Genomic DNA, 19,394 nt, shown 5'->3' with positions numbered 1-19,394 from the left:
AAGATTATCTTTAGATTGCCAATGATAGCACGACTGTAAAGAGAACACAGTCAAGTGTTCAAACTTGGGCCAGTCATGCACGAAGAATACATGGGGACAGTGAAACTTGTTTCTGTAATTGAGCTATAGAGAAGGTCGACTTCTGCTTTGAAACAAAAATGAAAAATCGAAATACTTTCTGTAAGTATAATAATACACTGAAGTGCCAAAGAAACTGGTATAGGCATCTGTATTTAAATATAGAGATGGTGTAAACAGGCAGAATACGGCGCTGCAGTCGGCATGGCTGTATAAGACAACAAGTGTCTGGCACAGTTAGATCGGTTACTGCTGCTACAAGGCTGCTATCAGGATTTGAGTTTCAACGTGGTGTTGTAGTCGGCGCACTAGCGATGGGGCACAGCATCTTCGACGTAGTGATGAACTGGGGATTCTCCCATACGACCACTTCAAGTGTGTACTGTGAATATCAGGAATCTGATAAAACTTCAAATCTCCGACATAGCTGTAGCCGGTAGAAGATCGCGCGAGAACGAGACCAACAACGACTAAAGAGAATCATTCAACGTGGCAGAAGTGCAACCCTTCCGCAAATTGCTGTAGATTTCAACGCTGAGCCACCAACAAGTGTCAGGGTGCGAGACGTTCAATGAAACGTGGATATGGGCCTTTGGAGCCGAAGGCCCCCTGGAGTGCCGTTGCTGACTGCACGACAGTTTTAAGTCTCGCCTGGGCCAGATGACACCAACACTGGACTGTTCATGACTGGAAACATGTTGCCTGGCTGGACAAGTCTCGTTTCAAATTGTATCGAGTGGATGGACGTGTAGGGATATGGAGACCACCTCGTGAATCCGTGGACCCTGCATGCCAGCTGGGGCTGTTCAAGCTGGTGGAGGTACTGTAATGGTGTGGGGCGCATGCAGTTGGAGTGATACGGGACCCATGGTACGTCTAGATACGACTTTGATGGGTGACACGAACTTAAGCGTACTGTCTGATCACTTACATCCATTTATATCCACTGTGCATTCCGACAGACTCGGGCAATTGCAGCAGGACAGTGCGACACCCATGCATCCAGAATTGCTACAGAGTGGCTCCAAGAAAACTCTTCGCAGTTTAAACACTTCTGCTGGCCATCAAGCTCCCAGATGTGAACATTATTGAGCATATCTGGGATGCCCAGCAACCTGCTGTTCAGAAGAGATCTCCACCTGCTCGTACTCCAATTTATGGACAGCTCGGCAAGATTCACGGGCCCCCCAGGGGGTCCACAACTCTTTTGTGGACACGTGCGTAGCGAGCACGGGACCCCGAGCTAATGTGGCCCTCCTTCCTTTCCGGGCTGCATACCTTCCCTTCCTGTATCCTTCCCCATCCCCCATCTTCGCCCCCCCCTCACCTCTGGCTCTTTCCTTCCCTTTCTCCCCCTCTGGGAGTATGGTTTGTGCCTACGTCCGGAGACGGACGCTTGTAAATGTACCGCACTCTTCGCCTTCCTTGCTTGTATGTCTTCATCTTTCTTTGTCCTTCTCTTTTCCTTACCTCTTCTCTTTACCTCTTCTCTTTCCCCTTTTCTCCGCTGCGGCGTTTTAGACCTCTCTTTTTTCCTTTCCCTGTCTCTTTCTTCCTCCCTGTGCGTGTCTGAAGGCCGACCCACGCACTTCCATGCGTAGCCGGTGACGGGGTAACGCGTAATTCCCCGCCCCGGGTAGACAGGTAGGACACGTACGTACCCCCTGGTAACGGCCAGGCCCAGGGAGGGGTGATTACCCGAGCTGATACCTTCTGAAAGTGCCGATTGGTCCCTCCGTCCGTTTGTCGGGAGGTGTGACCTGAGGTGTGAACAATCACCTGAGGCGGGTGTGCCCTCGGTGAGGGCCCCCACAAGGGAGGAGCGCGCCATCGGAGACGCCGGTAATCATGGGGGATTCTTCCGCAATGGTTTCCTCACCTTCCACTATGTCTGCTCACAAACGTAATTTCACTGAGTCTCAGCCACAGACGGTTCTTCCATCGTTGCCACAGTTCCTTGTTGTTTCTCGGTCTGACGAAAGTCACGACTTTTCCACGGTCAACCCTTTCATTATTGAGAAAGGTGTCGACGCAATTGCGGGTCCTGTAAAGTCTTGTTCCAGATTACGGAATGGCACCCTGTTGTTGGAAACACACAGTGCCCTCCAGGCTCAAAAATTGCTGCTTACTTCTCTGCTCCACACCTTCCCTGTCTGGGTGGAACCGCACCGTACCTTAAATTCCTCGCGTGGAGTCGTTTATACACGCCCCCTCGATGGATTGTCTGACGAAGAAATTCAGCACTACCTGTCTGACCAGGGCGTCACCGCTGTTCATCGGGTTATGAAAAGGGTTGACTCGAACATCATTCCAACCCGCACTGTCTTCTTGACATTTGACAAAGTTCAACTCCCATCAAAAATCAAAGCAGGCTATGAGATAATTTCCGTTCGCCCTTATGTCCCAAACCCTACGCGTTGCTATCGATGTCAGCGGTTCAATCACACCAGCCAGTCCTGTTCCAATCCGGCCAAATGTGTTACGTGTGGCAAGGATGCCCATGAGGGTGCTTGTCCACCTCCATCCCCTCGCTGCATCAACTGTATGGGTGACCACGCTGCTTCCTCTCGAAATTGCCCCGTTTTTAAGGACGAAAAACTCATCCAGGAAATAAGAGTGAAGGAAAAGGTGTCGACCTTTGCTGCTCGAAAGTTACTCGCCAGTCGACAGCCCAATGTGCCTCAGAAAGGAAAATACAGCACTGTCCTTGCTTCTCCTCGGCCAACAAAGGAGGCGGCCACGCAGACTTGCGACCTCACCTTTAGTACCACGGTCGTCAGATCGGCCAGTGCAAAGATCGCCCGTTCAACCTCACCCCTTTCGCATGCCCACTCTATGGCTCACCCTTCGTCGGGTTCTGCTAAATCTCGAGCCCAAAAGTCAAACGCCAAGTCTTCGAAAAAAGAGCATTCTCGTGAAGAGTTTTTACGTACCGCAACTTCACAACCATCGGTTCCTCCTTCATCTCAACATCATACTTCCAAGAAGGCTACAAAGAAACACAGTTCCTCTCCTTCTCCGCCAAGGCGTGTCCCATCTACAGCACTACCTGGCGGAAATCGCCCTCGGCCGTCTTCTGTGTCGTCGAGGCGCACTGCTGGTGGCCGGTCAACTGGCCGATCGTTGGTGGCAGGAGCTGCTCCTGACCAACCTATGGATCAGGATCTTCTGCCTTCGACTGAATGCCATTCCATGCTGTCGGTCGCAAGCTCTGAGCAGTCGTTGAGTTGACAGCACCCTTGGTCACGTTCCTCCATTTTCTGTTCACCCTATGTCCATTATCCACTGGAATATCCGTGGCATTCAAGCCAATCGGGATGAATTGTCGATCCTCTTACGATCCTACTCGCCGGTCATCTTCTGTCTTCAGGAAACAAAGCTGCGTCCCCATGACCGCTTTGTTCTCCCTCATTTTCAGTCCATCCGATATGACCTCCCCTCTGTTGAAGGCACTCCAGCCCATGGAGGACTCATGATTCTGCTCCACGATACTCTCCATTATCACCCAATCCCCTTAAGCAGTTCCTTCCAAGCTGTCGCCGTCCGTCTTTCCGTTTCTGGATACACGTTCTCTCTTTGTACGGTATACATTCCATCGTCTACACCAATGGCACGAGCTGATCTCCTTCATCTTCTTGATCAGCTTCCACCCCCCCTATTTGCTGGTTGGGGACTTCAATGCCCACCACCCGCTTTGGGGATCTCCACATCCTTGTCCACGTGGCTCACTATTGCTAGACGTCTTCCACCAAGCGGATCTAGTCTGCCTCAACACTGGGGTCCCCACATTTTTGTCTGCCTCCACGACAAATTTATCTCATTTGGACCTTGCGGTCGGTACTGTTCCGCTAGCTCAGCGCTTCGAATGGTTCGCCCTTGATGATACACACTCGAGTGACCACTTTCCATGTGTTCTTAGACTGCAGCCTCAACTGCCATATATGCGCTCGCGACGCTGGAAGTTTGCCCAAGCCGATTGGACACTTTTTTCGTCTCTAGCGACATTCGATGACCGTCGCTTTCCAAGCGTCGACGATGAGGTCACACATGTTACCGACGTTATTCTCACAGCTGCGGAACGTTCAATACCACGCACCTCCGAATTGCCCCGGCGCCCCCCAGTTCCTTGGTGGAACGAGGCATGCCGTGACGCAATACGTGAGCGGCGACGTGCTCTTCGCATTTTCCGTCACCATCCAACTTTGGCCAACTGTATCCGATATAAGCAGCTCCGTGCGCGATGCCGTCGCGTCATCCGCGATAGCAAGAAGGCAAGATGGAAATTCTTTATTAGCTCATTTAACACCTTCACTCCCTCCTCGGAAGTTTGGAGTCGGCTTCGACGGTTCTCAGGCGCGCCTAGTTTCTCCCCGGTCTCTGGGCTCACTGTCGCGCATGATACCTTAGTGGACCCCGTCGCAATTTCTAACTCATTGGGTCAGCACTTTGCTGAGATTTCGAGCTCTTCCAATTACCCGCCAGCGTTTCTCGCGAAGAAACGTGCAGCGGAAGTGCGACATCTTGCTTTCTCCTCTCAAAATCACGAAAGCTACAATACTGTTTTCTCCATGCGGGAACTCCAACATGCCCTCTCTTCTTCTCGCTCCTCCGCCCCAGGACCGGATGGTATCCATGTCCAAATGTTGCTGCATTTATCAACCCATAGCCTGCGTTATCTCCTTCGCCTTTACAATCGAATTTGGACCGACGGTACCTTTCCCAGGCGATGGCGGGAAGCTATTGTCGTTCCCGTTCCGAAACCTGGAAAGGACAAACATCTCCCCTCTAGCTATCGCCCCATTTCTCTCACGAGTAGTGTCTGTAAGGTTTTGGAGCGTATGGTGAATTACCGTTTAGCTTGGTGGCTGGAATCCTGCAGTCTTTTAACACCAGCCCAATGCGGATTCCGAAAGCATCGTTCTGCCGTTGACCATCTTGTTGCTCTCTCCACTTATATCATGAACAATTTTCTCCGGAAACGCCAAACGGTAGCAATATTTTTTGATCTGGAGAGAGCATACGATACCTGTTGGAGGACAGGCATCCTCCGCACACTGTTCTCTTGGGGCTTTCGAGGCCGGCTGCCCCTTTTTCTTCGCGAATTTATGGCAGAGCGCACATTTAGGGTGCGGGTGAACACTACTCTCTCCCGTACTTTCTCCCAAGAAAACGGGGTACCCCAGGGCTCCGTGCTGAGTGTTGTATTGTTTGCCATCGCCATTAATCAAATTATGGATTGTCTCCTTCCTGATGTCTCGGGCTCCCTCTTTGTGGACGATTTTGCGATCTACTACAGCTCTCAACGGACCAGCCTGCTTGAAAGACGTCTTAAAGGATGTCTCGATCGCCTCCACTCGTGGAGCATCGAAACCGGCTTCCGTTTCTCACCCAGTAAGACCGTTTGTGTTAATTTTTGGTGACGTAAGGAGTTTCTTCCACCCTCCTTACATCTAGGTCCTGTCAACCTTCCGTTTTCCGACGTCGCTAAATTCTTGGGTCTAATGTTTGACAGAAAACTGTGCTGGTCCTCCCACGTTTCCTATCTTTCGGCTCGCTGTCTGCGTTCCCTTAACACCCTCCGTGTCCTGAATGGTACCTCCTGGGGAGCGGACCGAGTGGTCCTTCTCCGCCTCTATCGTGCCTTAGTGCGCTCGAAATTGGATTATGGAAGCATAGTCTACTCCTCTGCTCGGCCGTCTATTCTTCGGCGTCTCGACTCTATCCACCACCGTGGATTACGTTTAGTGTCTGGAGCTTTTTACACCAGCCCTGTGGAAAGCCTTTATGCTGAGACTGCTGAACCTCCGCTGTCCAATCGGCGGGCAGTCCTTCTGAGTCGTTATGCTAGCCATCTGTCTTCCATGCCTGCTAATCCAGCCGATGACCTTTTTTTCGGCGCCTCCTTTGATGTCGAGTATGCAGGCCGCTCCTCCTCCCTACTACCCCCGGGAGTCCGCTTCCGTCAACTGCTCCATTCTCTTTCCTTCCGCTTTCCTAAAACCTTCTTGACAACTTGGGGTACAGCACCGCCTTGGCTCCGTCCCCGGATCGACTTGCTCAGAGACCTATGTCAATTTCCCAAGGATGGTACCCCTACACTTGTCTACCGTCGGGCATTTGCTGCTCTATGTGCACAAATGACGGAAGCCACATTTATTTACACCGACGGCTCGAAAACATCGTTAGGTGTAGGGAGTGCCTATATTGTTGGCGACACCCCAAATCACTTTCGGCTTCCCGACCAGTGTTCGGTTTATACTGCGGAGCTTTACGCTGTTCTCCAGGCTGTCCACTACATCCGCCGCCATCAGCGGATACAGTACGTAATCTGCTCAGATTCTCTCAGCTCTCTCCTAAGTCTCCAAGCTCTTTACCCTGTGCACCCTCTGGTCGACCGGATTCAGGACTGTCTGCGCTTGCTCCACCTGGGGGGCGTCTCAGTGGCGTTCCTCTGGCTCCCGGGACACGCTGGTATCTGTGGGAATGAGGCGGCCGATATAGCGGCCAAGGCTGCAGTCTCTCTTCCTCAGCCAGCTATTCAGTCTCTTCCGTTTACCGATCTACGGAGCGGTTTATGTCGCCAAGTTGCTCATTTATGGCATGCGCATTGGTCAACACTTCCCCATAATAAATTGCGGGAAGTGAAAGCCCTTCCTTGCGCTTGGACCTCTTCCTCCCGAACGCGGCGTCGGGAGGAGGTAATTTTAGCTAGACTCCGGATAGGGCACTGTCTTTTTAGCCATCGACATCTTTTATGCGGTGATCCTCCCCCACTCTGTATGCACTGCTCTCAGCTGTGGACGGTCAGACACCTTTTAATTGAATGCCCCTATTTTAATCCGTTACGCTCCCGTCTACAGCTATCGCCTGATCTATTGTTGATTTTAGCAGTTTATTAGTGACAGTGAAATGACGTCAGTCATTTGATTCTTTTTTTGGGGACAACCAACCCCTTTCTATAGTGGATTTTTAAGCATTCCTTCTGCCTTTAGTTTCTCAAATTTTATGGCTTTGTTCCCCTTGCTGCTGATTTTAAATTTCGTTTTTTTCCTGTCTCCTACGTCACGGGCTGGGCGCTAATGACCATAGAAGTTTTGCGCCCTAAAACCACAAAAAAAAAAAGATTCACGGTGTCAGTTCCCTCCAGCACTACTTCAGACTCTAGTCGAGTCCGTGCCAGGTCGTGTTGGGGCAGTTCTGAGAGCTCGCAGGAGCCCTACACGCTATTAGGCAGGTGTACCAGTTTTTGGCTCATCGGTGTAGATTATGGAAAATTGACATGAAAGAAATATAGGTATATCTATAACCTATGACCAAAGTAATTGTGATTAGTAGTAATGTCAGCCATCCCGACGTGCAGGTGGCACCAAGACATAGCGGGCATGACGCCTCTGCTGCGGGCGCTGCAAGCCCGTAACGAGGCGACGGCCACGCTGCTGCTGGACGCGCCGAGCCGCCACAAGCGGGCCGCCGACCGCGTGGGTATGACGGCGCTGCACTGGGCGGCGCGCGCCGGCCTGCCGCGGCTGCTCAAGCGCTTGCTGGAGGAGGGCGGCTCGGCGTGGGCGCCCGACCACAAGGGCCGCGACGCGCTCATGCTGGCGCTGCTCAGCGACGACGAGGAGACGGTGGCGGCCGTGATCGGCCACGACGGCTTCCGCCAGCGCGCCGACAACTTCGGCAAGACGGCGCTGCACCTGGCTGCGACGCGCGGCCACGCCGCCATCGCGCTCAACCTGCTGCAGCACGGCGCCGACACCGACGTCAGGGACTTCCTGGGCTGGACCCCGCTGGCGTGCGCCGTCTACTACAAGGCGGACGCCGTCGTCGACGTCCTGCGCTGCTACTCGGCCGAGGAGGAGCCGCTGCACCACACGGAGTAGTGCGGGCTGCGTCGTGCCGACAGACCTGCGCTGCCAGGGAAGGAACATTTGGTGCAGGTGACAAGCTAGAAGACAGGTGCCAGCATGTTAAAAGTGGCAAGGGACAAATAAAGGACAAGCACCTTCCAGAATGCATCCTCTGCAGCTCTGCTTAAACAATTGGTCAGCTGTCTATTCCTCCCACCATGCACCATTTGTTTTATTTATAGAAAAGAAAACTGAAAATTGCTAGTGATTCCATGAGTAATTTAAAACAGACGACTAGACAAATTGAATACACAGGTGATAAAGAAGTTGCTGCTCTATTGGACAAATCTACTGCAACAACTTGCAAAATGTTTTAACTTTCCTCCCATCTGTCATTTTAAATTACTAAAAATATGTATTAAAATACCTACCTTCTATCTACATCTGTGAATCTGTTAGACTGAATTCATTAAGTCGTGCAGATACCTGTACCAAGCTGCATGCAAGTGTGTCGGGCTCAAATAAAAGCATACGAATGATTTTAGTGTTTGTGATCTCCCGTATCGTCCTCACATTTGTTTACAGCTGAGTTCTTCATATAACCAAGCTGACATAGAATGGGTTAAGTACATCCACGAGTTACACTGTCACACTCTGAAATAACTGAATCCGCAACCAAAGAAGATACCTGAAGAGAATTTGTCTTTTCACTAACTGATTTCTGAAACATCTGGTTCTGTCTCAGCGCCAGTGATAGCCGTGTGTTGAATGGGACGGGTCAGGGCCTGTAAAGAACTTCTCTGCATGCTAGACACACAGGACCTACACTTGGAGTTATGCTCTGGGATACATTTTCGTAGGACAGCAGGAGCATTCCCGTGGTCATTCCAAGCAGCGTGACTGAAAATTTGTACGTCAGTCTGGTGATTCCCACCTTTTGTGCGGCCATTTATGAACAACATTCCAGGAGTATTTTCCAACAGGATAGCGCTCGCACACATACCTCTATATTGACGCAGCATGTGCTTGTCGACATGTTGCCTCCAATCGAGTACATATATGACATGGTCGGACGACAACTTCAACGTCATCCACAAACAGCATTTAATGTCCCTCCATTGACCGACCAAGGGCAACAGGCACAGAACTCCATCCATAAACTGACAAGCGGCACCTGTACAGCATAATACATGCACGTTTGGATGCTTGCTTCCAACATTCCAGAGCTGACGCCGGTATTTAATGTACGAGCATTTCACATTTGCAATGGCTTATCTCTCGCTTACATTAACCTGTGATCTTGCAAAGTTTAATCACCTAAGTATGTTACCTATACAAATTTATTCCAGAAATTTCATTACTCATTGGTGCTGTGATTATTTTCTCTCAGTGTATTCGCATCAGCTACTTGTGATAAATGAAAATTGGTGCCAGATTGGGACTCTAACCTGGATTTCCCATTTGTCAAGATCACTACTGGTGCAAACTTTCACATGTCACCAGTCGCAACCCAAAGGCTCTCACTTTCGTGAGACTAAGCATTCGGAGACCATTGTTGTTTGTTTGTATCGTCATTTTAGCTTCCCCCCCCCCCCCCCAGGTGTGATTTATTATTGATGGCGACAGTGTCTGTTTTGATGCAGTAACTGCATTTATTTCGTTACAATCTCCTTCAGTGACGCATGCATGCTTGAAGGACGTTAATAAATTCAGTTATTTCATCAACACAGGCAATGTGGCCATTAAAATTATAACTAAATAATGCTTGCCACTCGGAGTAGCCGCACGGTCTCGGGCGCCTTGCCACGGTTCGCGAGGCTCTCCCTCCCCCAGTTCGAGTCCTCACGTGTGTGTGGGGGCGGGGGGGGGGGGGGGGGGGGCCCGCGGCGTAAGATTAAGTAGTGTATAAACCCAGGGATTGATGACCTCAGGAGTTTGGTCGCATAAAAACTTACCACATAAATAAATAATGTTTAGAAAATCGATAACGGCATTGTTCGTTTGTAGTGACGCACATGTAGTAGACTGTAACCTCAGTTTAACACACTGAACGCCATGAGGTTGTCCCGGTGGCCACATCTGAGCCTTATGCCTGATGTTGTGTATCCGCCAGTCTTGCGCGTGAGGCTACAGCCTGGTCTGGTGCTGAATCTCGCATCATGATGTGTGCAGCAGTCTGTGTGTTGTGAATATTTTGTGTTTGTAATTTGTAAGATTTTTATACTTCAACCACGTTTATAACATTTGGATAAAATTCGGTAAATGTCCTTCAAACGTCATCTAACTAACGTAACTGATCAAATTCAGGAATTCTTATTAATATTGCAATAGATGGAACATAACGTGATAAAATCTGTACACTGATTCAGCATTCGGGTACCAACAAGGTTCTAAAAACAATCCGTCTCTGTTATGGAAGGAATATCGTTAACGTACAGAAACATAAATTCTCTTTGGATCATTTCAAATACAATCAAAAAGATCTACTTGTTTATACACATAAATTATCGCTGATAGGTAACAATAACTTGACATCTAATACATACGCTGCATGATCAAAAGTATCCGGACACCTGGCTGAAAATGATTCATAAGTTCGTGGCCCCTCCTTCGGTAATGCTGGAATTCAATATGGTGTTGGCCCACCCTTACCTCGATGACAGCTTCCACTCTCGCAGGCACACGTTCAATCAGGTGCTGGAAACTTTCTTGGGGAATGGCAACCCATTCTTCACGGAGTGCTGCACTCAGGAGAGGTATCGATGTCGGTCGGTGAGGCCTGGCACGAAGTCGGCTGTCAAAAACATCCGAAAGGTGTTATATACGATTCAGGTAAGAACTCTGTTCAGGCCAGTCCTTTATAGGGATGTTATTGTCGTGTAACCACTCCGCCACAGCCCATGTATTATGAACAAGTACTCGATCGTGTTCAAAGATGCAATCACCATCCCTGAATTGCTCTTCAACAGTGGGAAACAAGAAGGTACTTAAAAACTGTACTGTGATAGTGCCACGCAAAACATGGTGTGCAAGCCCCCTCCATGAAAAACACCACCGCCTCCGAATTTTACTGTCGGCACTACACACTCTTGCAGATGACGTTCACCGGGCATTCGCAATACTCACACCCTGCCATTGGATCGCCACATTGTGTATAGTGATTCGTCACTCGGCAAAATGTTTTCCCACTGTTCAGTCTGTCCAATGTTTACGCTCCTTACACCGAGCGAGGTGTCGTTGGGCATTTACTGGCGTGATGTGTGGCTTATGAGCAGGCGCTCGACCATGGAATCTAAGTTTTCTCACCTCCCGCCCATCTATCATAGTACTTGCAGTGGATCCTGACGCAGTTTGGAATTCCTGTGTGATGGTCTGGATAGATGTCTGCCTATTACACATTACGTACCCTCTCCAACTGTCGGCGGTATCTGTCAGTCAACAGACGAGGTCTGCCTGTGCGCTTTTGTGCTGTACATGTCCCTGTACGTTTCCAATTCACTATCACATCGGAAACAGTGGACCTAGGGATGTTTAGGAGTGTGGAAATCTCGCGTGCAGACATAGGACACAAGTGACAGCCTGTCACCTGACCACGTTCGAAGCCCTTGAATTCCGCAGAGCGCCGAATTCTGTTCTCTCTAATGACTACCAAGGGCGTTGATATGGAGTACTTGCCAGCAGATGGTAGCACAATGCACCTAATATGAAAAACGTATGTCTTTGGGGGTGTTCGGATACTTGTGATCACATACTGTATTTCAAAAGAGGATCACGCTGGAGTAGTAGTTCCAATAATGTAGTTAACAAAATAAACAGTATAAAAAACATCCTAAGAACATTATTAGATAAAAGTCAACACTAAACAATCATCATTAATAATTAAATATCAATATTTGTTTACCAATAGTGCATTGATCAAATAAATGTGAGCCTTCACTGCCATACACACAAAATATAGTGGTTTACTGCCAAAAGAAAAGTCATTTTGGCAGTTGCAGTTGTGAACACTTTGAAACGTCCCCTTTGAACAATTATACAGGACTGTGCTTAACCTGACACACAATATTTTTAGCGCAACGCAATCTGACTTTCAAAATTCCCTACAAAAGAATGGCCCTGACTAACATTAAACTATACCTTTCACAAATCACTTACCTCACAAAAATCTTCGCTGCTCAAGCTACTGCAATACAGCGAGCGCCACTACTGCCAGCTAAATAAAAGATTCAAACTACTAAAGGCACTAACTACTGATAGGGATAGTTAGCAAATGAAAGATATTAATAGAGAACAAACAATGTATTTACCTTAATATCATCACAAGTCATAATATATATATCAGTTCATGACAAATTGCAAAACTCCGCCATCTCTCTCCCCACATCCACCACTGCTGGCGGCTCACCTCCAACTGCGCAACGCTACGCGCTGTTCACAGCCAGCTGCCTCTGCCCAACACTACAATGGCAGACAACAATGCAAACTACCCACAGACTGCACACAGCACAGCCAGTGATTTTCATACAGAGGTGGCGTTACCAATAAAAAACCTAAACAGCATACTTACATAGCCCCCATGCTCCCCACAAAAATTTTTACATATTGGATTGGGCAGTGGCCAATACAGATTTGAAAAAAATTTTTTCATAATTACAATAACAAAGAAATCAAATGCACACACTTATTGATAAAATGTTGGTCAAAAGCTAAAATTTTCTCACAGTCCATAAAGATAGTCCTGATTCATCACAGTAAAATAGCAGTGTTTTTCTCAGTCTGAGCAGTAAAAGAAAATGCACACAGAACTAGTGGATTTCCATGCTGTCTTGAAGAAGTAGTGTTGTCCTTCCAACGGAAAGACAGTGCTGACTCTCGACATGCTGACAGGTAGTGGGCCACAACAGAGCAAACCCACTGCAGAGTCAGTCGAAGTTTTGATGAATATTGGTAGGTAGGTCATCACAGAGCAGACCCACCGTAGTCCTGGTAGAGATTACGATATTGGTGGGCCACCAGAGGTGCAGACCCACTGCAGTCCTTGTAGAGATAATGGTATTGGTGGGCCACCAGAGGTGCAGACCCACTGCAGTCCTTGTAGAAATAGCCAGCAGCCATCTGTTGTGACTGTGCAGGTGCACAATCACCATTGAAGAGTCTTGCGGATAATATAGCAAGTCCATAAACCACCACTTGTGCACTCACAAAGTTTCTGGAATTGTCCTTAGAACCAGCAATGCTGTTATCCAGTCCCTTGCTGAATTATAAACACACGTGCAAACACTAACAGTCCCAACTTCTCACATATTGTCCATATACTATGACCAACAGAAACGTGTGCAGTGAAATGTAACTTACAAGTTAATAATAAGATGATCTGGTGTCAATTACAATTTTATAAATTTACAACATGAAAATACAATTACAAAGGTACAAAATACATCATTAAAGAACATAATAATACAGATAACATTTGTAGTACAGGCTTTACAAAAGAATAGAAATAAACATATACATCAGTGGAATTATGACATGAGTACATACATAAAGGATCACAATAACTTTCGAAACATCAACTTCACACATGAGCATTAAACAGAACGGAATTAACAATATCTAACATCTTTACAAAGTAAATAACATATTATTAATGCCAATTATTCGAGGATAACAGTATTCCTCATCATAGTGAATGTAGCTTAATATTAAAAGAGAAAAAAATTCTATGAAACTGTACACAGAGACAGGAAGAAAACAAATACACAAGGGTACACAAACATATAGTGGGATAACACAAAAGGGAAAGGACAGGGTTCATTTTCAGTGTAACATGTGGTACTGCAGTCCAACCCAAAACTTCATATATCTTTCCTCTTATTTCATCCTTTGTTTCCACCCAAAAAATTCTATCTAAGCATGCTTTCTGTATTTATATGTTCATACATTTCTTACCTCAACATTTATTTCCAAGAAAATCCTACGTAAACCTGTTTTCTCAATGCATTTCTTTACCTATTCTCCATAGTCAGTTTCTCACATAGTCTACCCCCTCTTAAGCTAACTTAAATCTACTGAGCTCAGATGCTAAACTAAGGGACGAGGCAATGCAGCAGCACAAAACAATTAACACAAGCAGCAATGACAAAAAATACAGATTGGCAAAGCTAGCAGCATAAATGAGCAAAAGTCAAATTCAATAACACTATGCCTGGCAAACAGCAGCAACTTATACCTAAACATGACATAGCGCAAGCAGAAAAAATATTACACTAAAATGGCCATGTCTAATACCTGTGTCACATCTTAACATTAGAGTGATGCATCACAATTTATTCTACAAAAGAAATTATCAAGTACTTGAAAAGAAAATTATAGATGCAGTTACTGGTATTAGTCCCTTCTTATTGTTCTCTCCATTCCAAGTGCTCCTTTTTTAAAGAATGTGGATCATAAAATAATTATTTAATAGATCTGTTGACAGAAAGTGTTCACATTAGCAAATGCATTTCATTTTATAAAAGCAATGCTGCAACACAGCTGGAAACCAGATATCAAATGAAATAAGCAACTATGAAAAGCAAAGCATAAAAATATCATTCAGTAGTCATGTGACATTTCATAAGTGAGTAGAAATTCTCTCAACTCTCATAGAAAGACGCTTGTCATAATCAGGTGTGCAGATGTACGAATATTTCCCATCAATTCATAAGCATTTCAGTAATTAGCACAAAGTGCGAGTAATCATATGTTTTCAAGTAACGAGGGTGTCGCATTAGCGATGAAAGGCACACCCTAATGGCTTGTTCTCCAGGTGTTTGACACGTCCCACGTCCCCCTTTTTTTTTCTACCTGTGCCGCTGAAAAGGGCTCGCAATAATGGCTTTTTCTCCAGGCGTCTGACACAGCTGGGTGCCCGCGACGCATTACGTGCAGGTGGTCACTTAACTTTCGTACGGAAATATTTACGACAGGAGATTCTGCTACCGTGGTAGTCTCATATAAAGATATTTCACAGGTCAAGAATTAGCGTTGCAAATCTGTAGAAATAAAACCCTATAAATATAACAGTGTCCAAAAAAAATTTTCAGTGGCATTGTGATACATTCATGCATATACACACACATGTCATAACTCTTAAAGTACGATTCTTGGTTTCCAACAACCTTTTCATAAATCAGAGTCCCTAACCCCTACTCCTTATTCCTTACCTTATTACACATATACATATTCATATTCATCAACACGTCTTCAATATTTCATCATAATAGCTACATAGCATAATCAGATTCCTCATATAGCATCAGCTTATTTATCATAAACATACCTCAACAGCATAGTACACATCGTCGTCGTAATAATAACATCATAACACTTCAGTCAAATCTCAAAATCGTCGTAACTTCCTCCAATAATTTCAAAACGTAAAAAAAATTCTCTGCTCATTTCAATAGTGTCATCTACCTCAAACGTACTTTAAAAATCATGAATCCATACCAAATACATCATTCAAAGCTCTCATAGTATCACAATGGTTCCAAAAAAATATGAACAGTTTCACAAAGTACAGACAAAATACAGTTTCATAAGTGTGAAGTTATCCAGCTGTGTAATTACGTAAACATCTGTCACTGATATAGTAAAAACGTTTGTCTGTCTCAGTTAAATGATCAGATAGCTGTGTAATTATGTGTTGGAGAAATATGGTACCGATGTGTAAAGTTGTATAAGCAAATACCATATTAGCTAGGGTTCCTTGTGGTTGCCACACACATGGTACACAAAGTAAGCGTGTACCCCCCTGAGGATTTATGTAATTATACCCTCAGGTGTTACAGATTACAGCAATGAAATGAAATGTATCACTGAAAACTTTCTTTGTAATTCAAAAAAATCTTTAAAAATAAATGTTTTAAGTACAAAATTAATCACTCAAATACGTGTACTGTAGCGCTAAATGTGCGTCTTGTTGCAACATAATCTGTGTGGAAGTGTCGTAGTTATCGTCCTCCGAAAGCTAAGTTCTGCAGAAGTCAATGTACTTACCTCATAATACACAAAAGTGAAATGCTTTGCGTATAAATGTCTTAGTTATTACGCTTATTGCCGTGATGAGGAAAGTACTGTACAGTAACGTATTGTTATGCCACGAAAAAGGCTGTCTCATTGTTGCTATACCACAAAAGTTACTACTAAAACATGTTTTTCTTCCTAGAAGAATTCAGAAAACTGTGCGGATATAAAACAGAAACACTGCAAAAGCAACATTGTAAATTGTCACTCATTAGTAGCGTCGTGATAAAATCGTGTAACTGTCACATAAACTAACACTGTGTCGTCTGGTATCTCACAGAAAGTACTTTAAATCCAGAATATATTTTCAGGTCAACCAAAATGTTGCCTTAAAATCTCATTAGCAGTACTGGTAAATGTTCTAAGTATGTGAGCCTTATAGTCGTTACGTAATCGTGCAACAAACAAGCAAGAATGTACACACACAATAACACTGTGACGTCTGTTCACTATAACAATGCATTCGTCATGTCTGTTTAAATAAGTTCTCTTGGTTCTTGACTGGATATTTCACTTCAAACATTGTTACATGTTAACAGATTCTAAGTCTGACAAAGCATACTAGCAACGTAAAGTGAAAAGTTATATGGCAAAGACAAAGGTAAAAAGCAGATTATCTCTCAATAAATGGTTTTACATGAGAAATGTGGTGTAAACCTTTACTCTTCCTAGTACGCAAGCTCGAGCTTCAACGGAATTATCATGTCGTATACGTCGGTAAAGAATACTGGAATTTTTCTCAAGGTTAGCGTCTATGTTATTTTTCTCTGAGCCAGCCGGCGCACGCAGCTGCCTGCGGTGCGAGTCATTGTCTGTCTCTTTGTTGGCGCGCGTTGTTATTGGGATTAGGAGACCTAACTTCTACAAATTCGCCTTGCCGAGAGGGCCCAGCTCTGTTAGAATCCCGCCAGTTCTGATGAAATTCACGTCTATCGTTTTGTCGGTAGTTTACATAGTTTCTTGTTTGTCGGTCACGTGGTGGAGAATTTCTCCCTGAATCGTAACTGCGCGCTGGACCGTTGCGTCTGAAGTTATTCTGTCTCCCTTGATAATAATTATTTTGGTTCCCATATTGTCTGTTTCTCTGATTGTCTCTGTGATAGTCATTACCACGGAGAGGTGATCTTTCCCTGTAGTTATTACTACTCTGCCAACGGTTGTCATACGGGTGGTGTCTGTTTTGGTCACGATATGTGTTGTGAGAATAGCCTTGTCGTGTCCAGTTGTTACTTCTTTCATCGCGGAATTGCGACGGATGTGACCTGTAATTGCTGTGTTCCTGGTTTCGCGTTCCGCGATTGTCAGTGTCAATTTCTAATTCTTGTAAGAGTCCCTGAAATGCTTCAATGTCGTCTTTGCAACGTCCTGCCAAAATAATATGTCGTAAATGTTCAGGCAGTTTGATTAAGCAAATGCGGATGAGTTCTGAGGGGCTGTATGGGTTTGAAAGATACTGATTCTTATGCAACATGTCTTCAAAATATTTGGCAAGACTGGAAAATTCAGATTGTTCAAAGTGTTTCATCATCATGATGCTATGTTTTACACGGTCTTGTGTGGCTTGAGACCAATATGCTGAGAGGAAGGCATGGTAAAATTCTCCCTCACTGTGGCAATCGTGAATGACCGATCGCATTCTTACAGCTGGTTCATTCTCTAAGTAGCCACACATAAATTCTAATCTGTGTTCTAACGACCAGTTGGGAGGAAAACAATGAGAGAATTGATGGAGCCATGCTTGTGGATGAATGTCGTTGCCAGAATTCTTAAATGTTTTGAATTTACGTGTAGTAATGAACAGCTTATAGTCAAAATCATCATGTCGGCGAGTCGCATATCGGTCATTGTTAGGTCGTGTCGGCCGTTCCATATCAAAATTCGGTGCACATTGACAATTTCTTTCATAACTTCCGAAATGCCCTGTGTTATTATTTTGTGGCTGTTCCGTATTTCTGTGTCCCTCTTCCCGTATTGGGGCGCGAGTATCCTCTGAAATACGTAATTCTTGTACTACTTGTGCCAACTGATCTTGCACTTCCCGGATTTCTCTTTTGTACTGTGTATTGATTTGATTTTGATTTTGTTTGAATTTTCTAATTTGTTCATACTCTTCTGCGTCAGTGAAGGCTACAGGTGTTGTGTCATTTAGATTATCATCTACCTTTGTAGATAAGTTAGTGAACTGATCTGAAAGTTCGGCTACTTTATCCGATAGTGAAATCATTTCCTCTCTATGTTTTTCTGAACCAAGTTTCAGAGTGTCCATTTGTGTTGCAATCGTGTCTACTGTGACCTTTAAGTTTTCCTGAGTTTTTGCAAGTTGCGTAACCGAATCGGTAGATGCAACTGAGTCAAATTTAGCTTGCAAGGTCTCATGATTTTCATGAACAATAGTTTGCAGTTCTTTTATGGCTGCTTCGTGATTCTGTAATGCATTTTCATGCCGCGAAAAAATAGGTTGAAAATGCTCACAAATTTGAGTTTTTACGTCATTACAGACTTTTTGACATTTCGATTCAACGTGATGTAACTCAGCAGTTAAATCCTCACGTGTTCGTTCAAGAGTTTGCTCCAATGAGTCTAACTTTTTAAGATTTTGTTCCATTGTGTCTAACTTTTGAAGCTTTTGCTGTGTTTGTCTCTGATTTTGTTCCATTGTGTCTAACTTTTCAAGCTTTTGCTGTGTTTGTCTCTGATTTTGTTCCATTTGTTGCATTAATTGCAATAATAATGTATTAGTGTCTGGAATCTGTTTCTCTACGCTTTTCGGCAGTGCATTTGCACCGACAACATTCACATTTTGACAAGCAGAAAATGTGTCTTGACTTATTTGAGAAAACGGTGATGACCCAAAACCTGAATCTACAGTATTTGCGAAATTGTGTCCTGTCATTTCGGATTCCTGAGGCGAGCTGTTGCCGACCGATCGATCGATAATGCTTCCCTCTTCACTAATTGTTTCACTGTCCACGCCATTGTTTGCCGCCCGCTCCATTTCCCTATGCACGATTACCAAATTACTACTTTGAACATCAGTTAATTCATTACTCTGCGGCGCTAACACACTGCCTTCGTCTTCACTGTCATTTCTCAGTTTCCTTTGGAGCCTAGTATTACGTTTTTCACACGCCATTATTGTCACAGTATTTCACACGACAACACAGAAAAACACAATTTGAAGAGCAAAATAAAATAACGTAGCAATGGAAATAATGTCTACTTAATTGCCAGCGCAGCTGCGAAATACTTGGTGCAAATCTACATGCATGCCACAACTGTTTTACTGTACAACAATGAAAAACTACAACTACAAAGGAAATTCTCTCTATAATTACGCGCTAGCAATAAACAATAGCTACACTAATTACACAAACTACAAGAAAAAATCAGAAGATTCCA

General features: G+C 45.1%; 1 protein-coding gene across 1 annotated transcript; it reads left to right on the top strand.

The window, feature by feature from the left end:
* The first annotated feature begins 7,460 nt into the window (after positions 1-7,460).
* On the top strand, positions 7,461-7,961 carry LOC126482213 (ankyrin repeat domain-containing protein 65-like). Its single transcript, XM_050106192.1, has one exon. It carries the CDS (start codon positions 7,461-7,463, stop codon positions 7,959-7,961), a length of 501 nt encoding a protein of 166 aa, XP_049962149.1.
* Positions 7,962-19,394: the final 11,433 nt, after the last annotated feature.

The sequence above is a fragment of the Schistocerca serialis genome, chromosome 5, assembly GCF_023864345.2.
Source record: "Schistocerca serialis cubense isolate TAMUIC-IGC-003099 chromosome 5, iqSchSeri2.2, whole genome shotgun sequence".
NCBI classification, from domain to species: domain Eukaryota; kingdom Metazoa; phylum Arthropoda; class Insecta; order Orthoptera; family Acrididae; genus Schistocerca; species Schistocerca serialis.
The sequence above is the reverse complement of the archived record's forward strand: the minus strand, read 5'-3'. Positions and strand labels throughout refer to the sequence as shown.

Coding starts and splice junctions, on each gene's coding strand:
- LOC126482213 (XM_050106192.1), top strand. CDS start 7,461: ATGACGCCTCTGCTGCGGGCGCTGCAAGCCCGTAACGAGGCGACGGCC.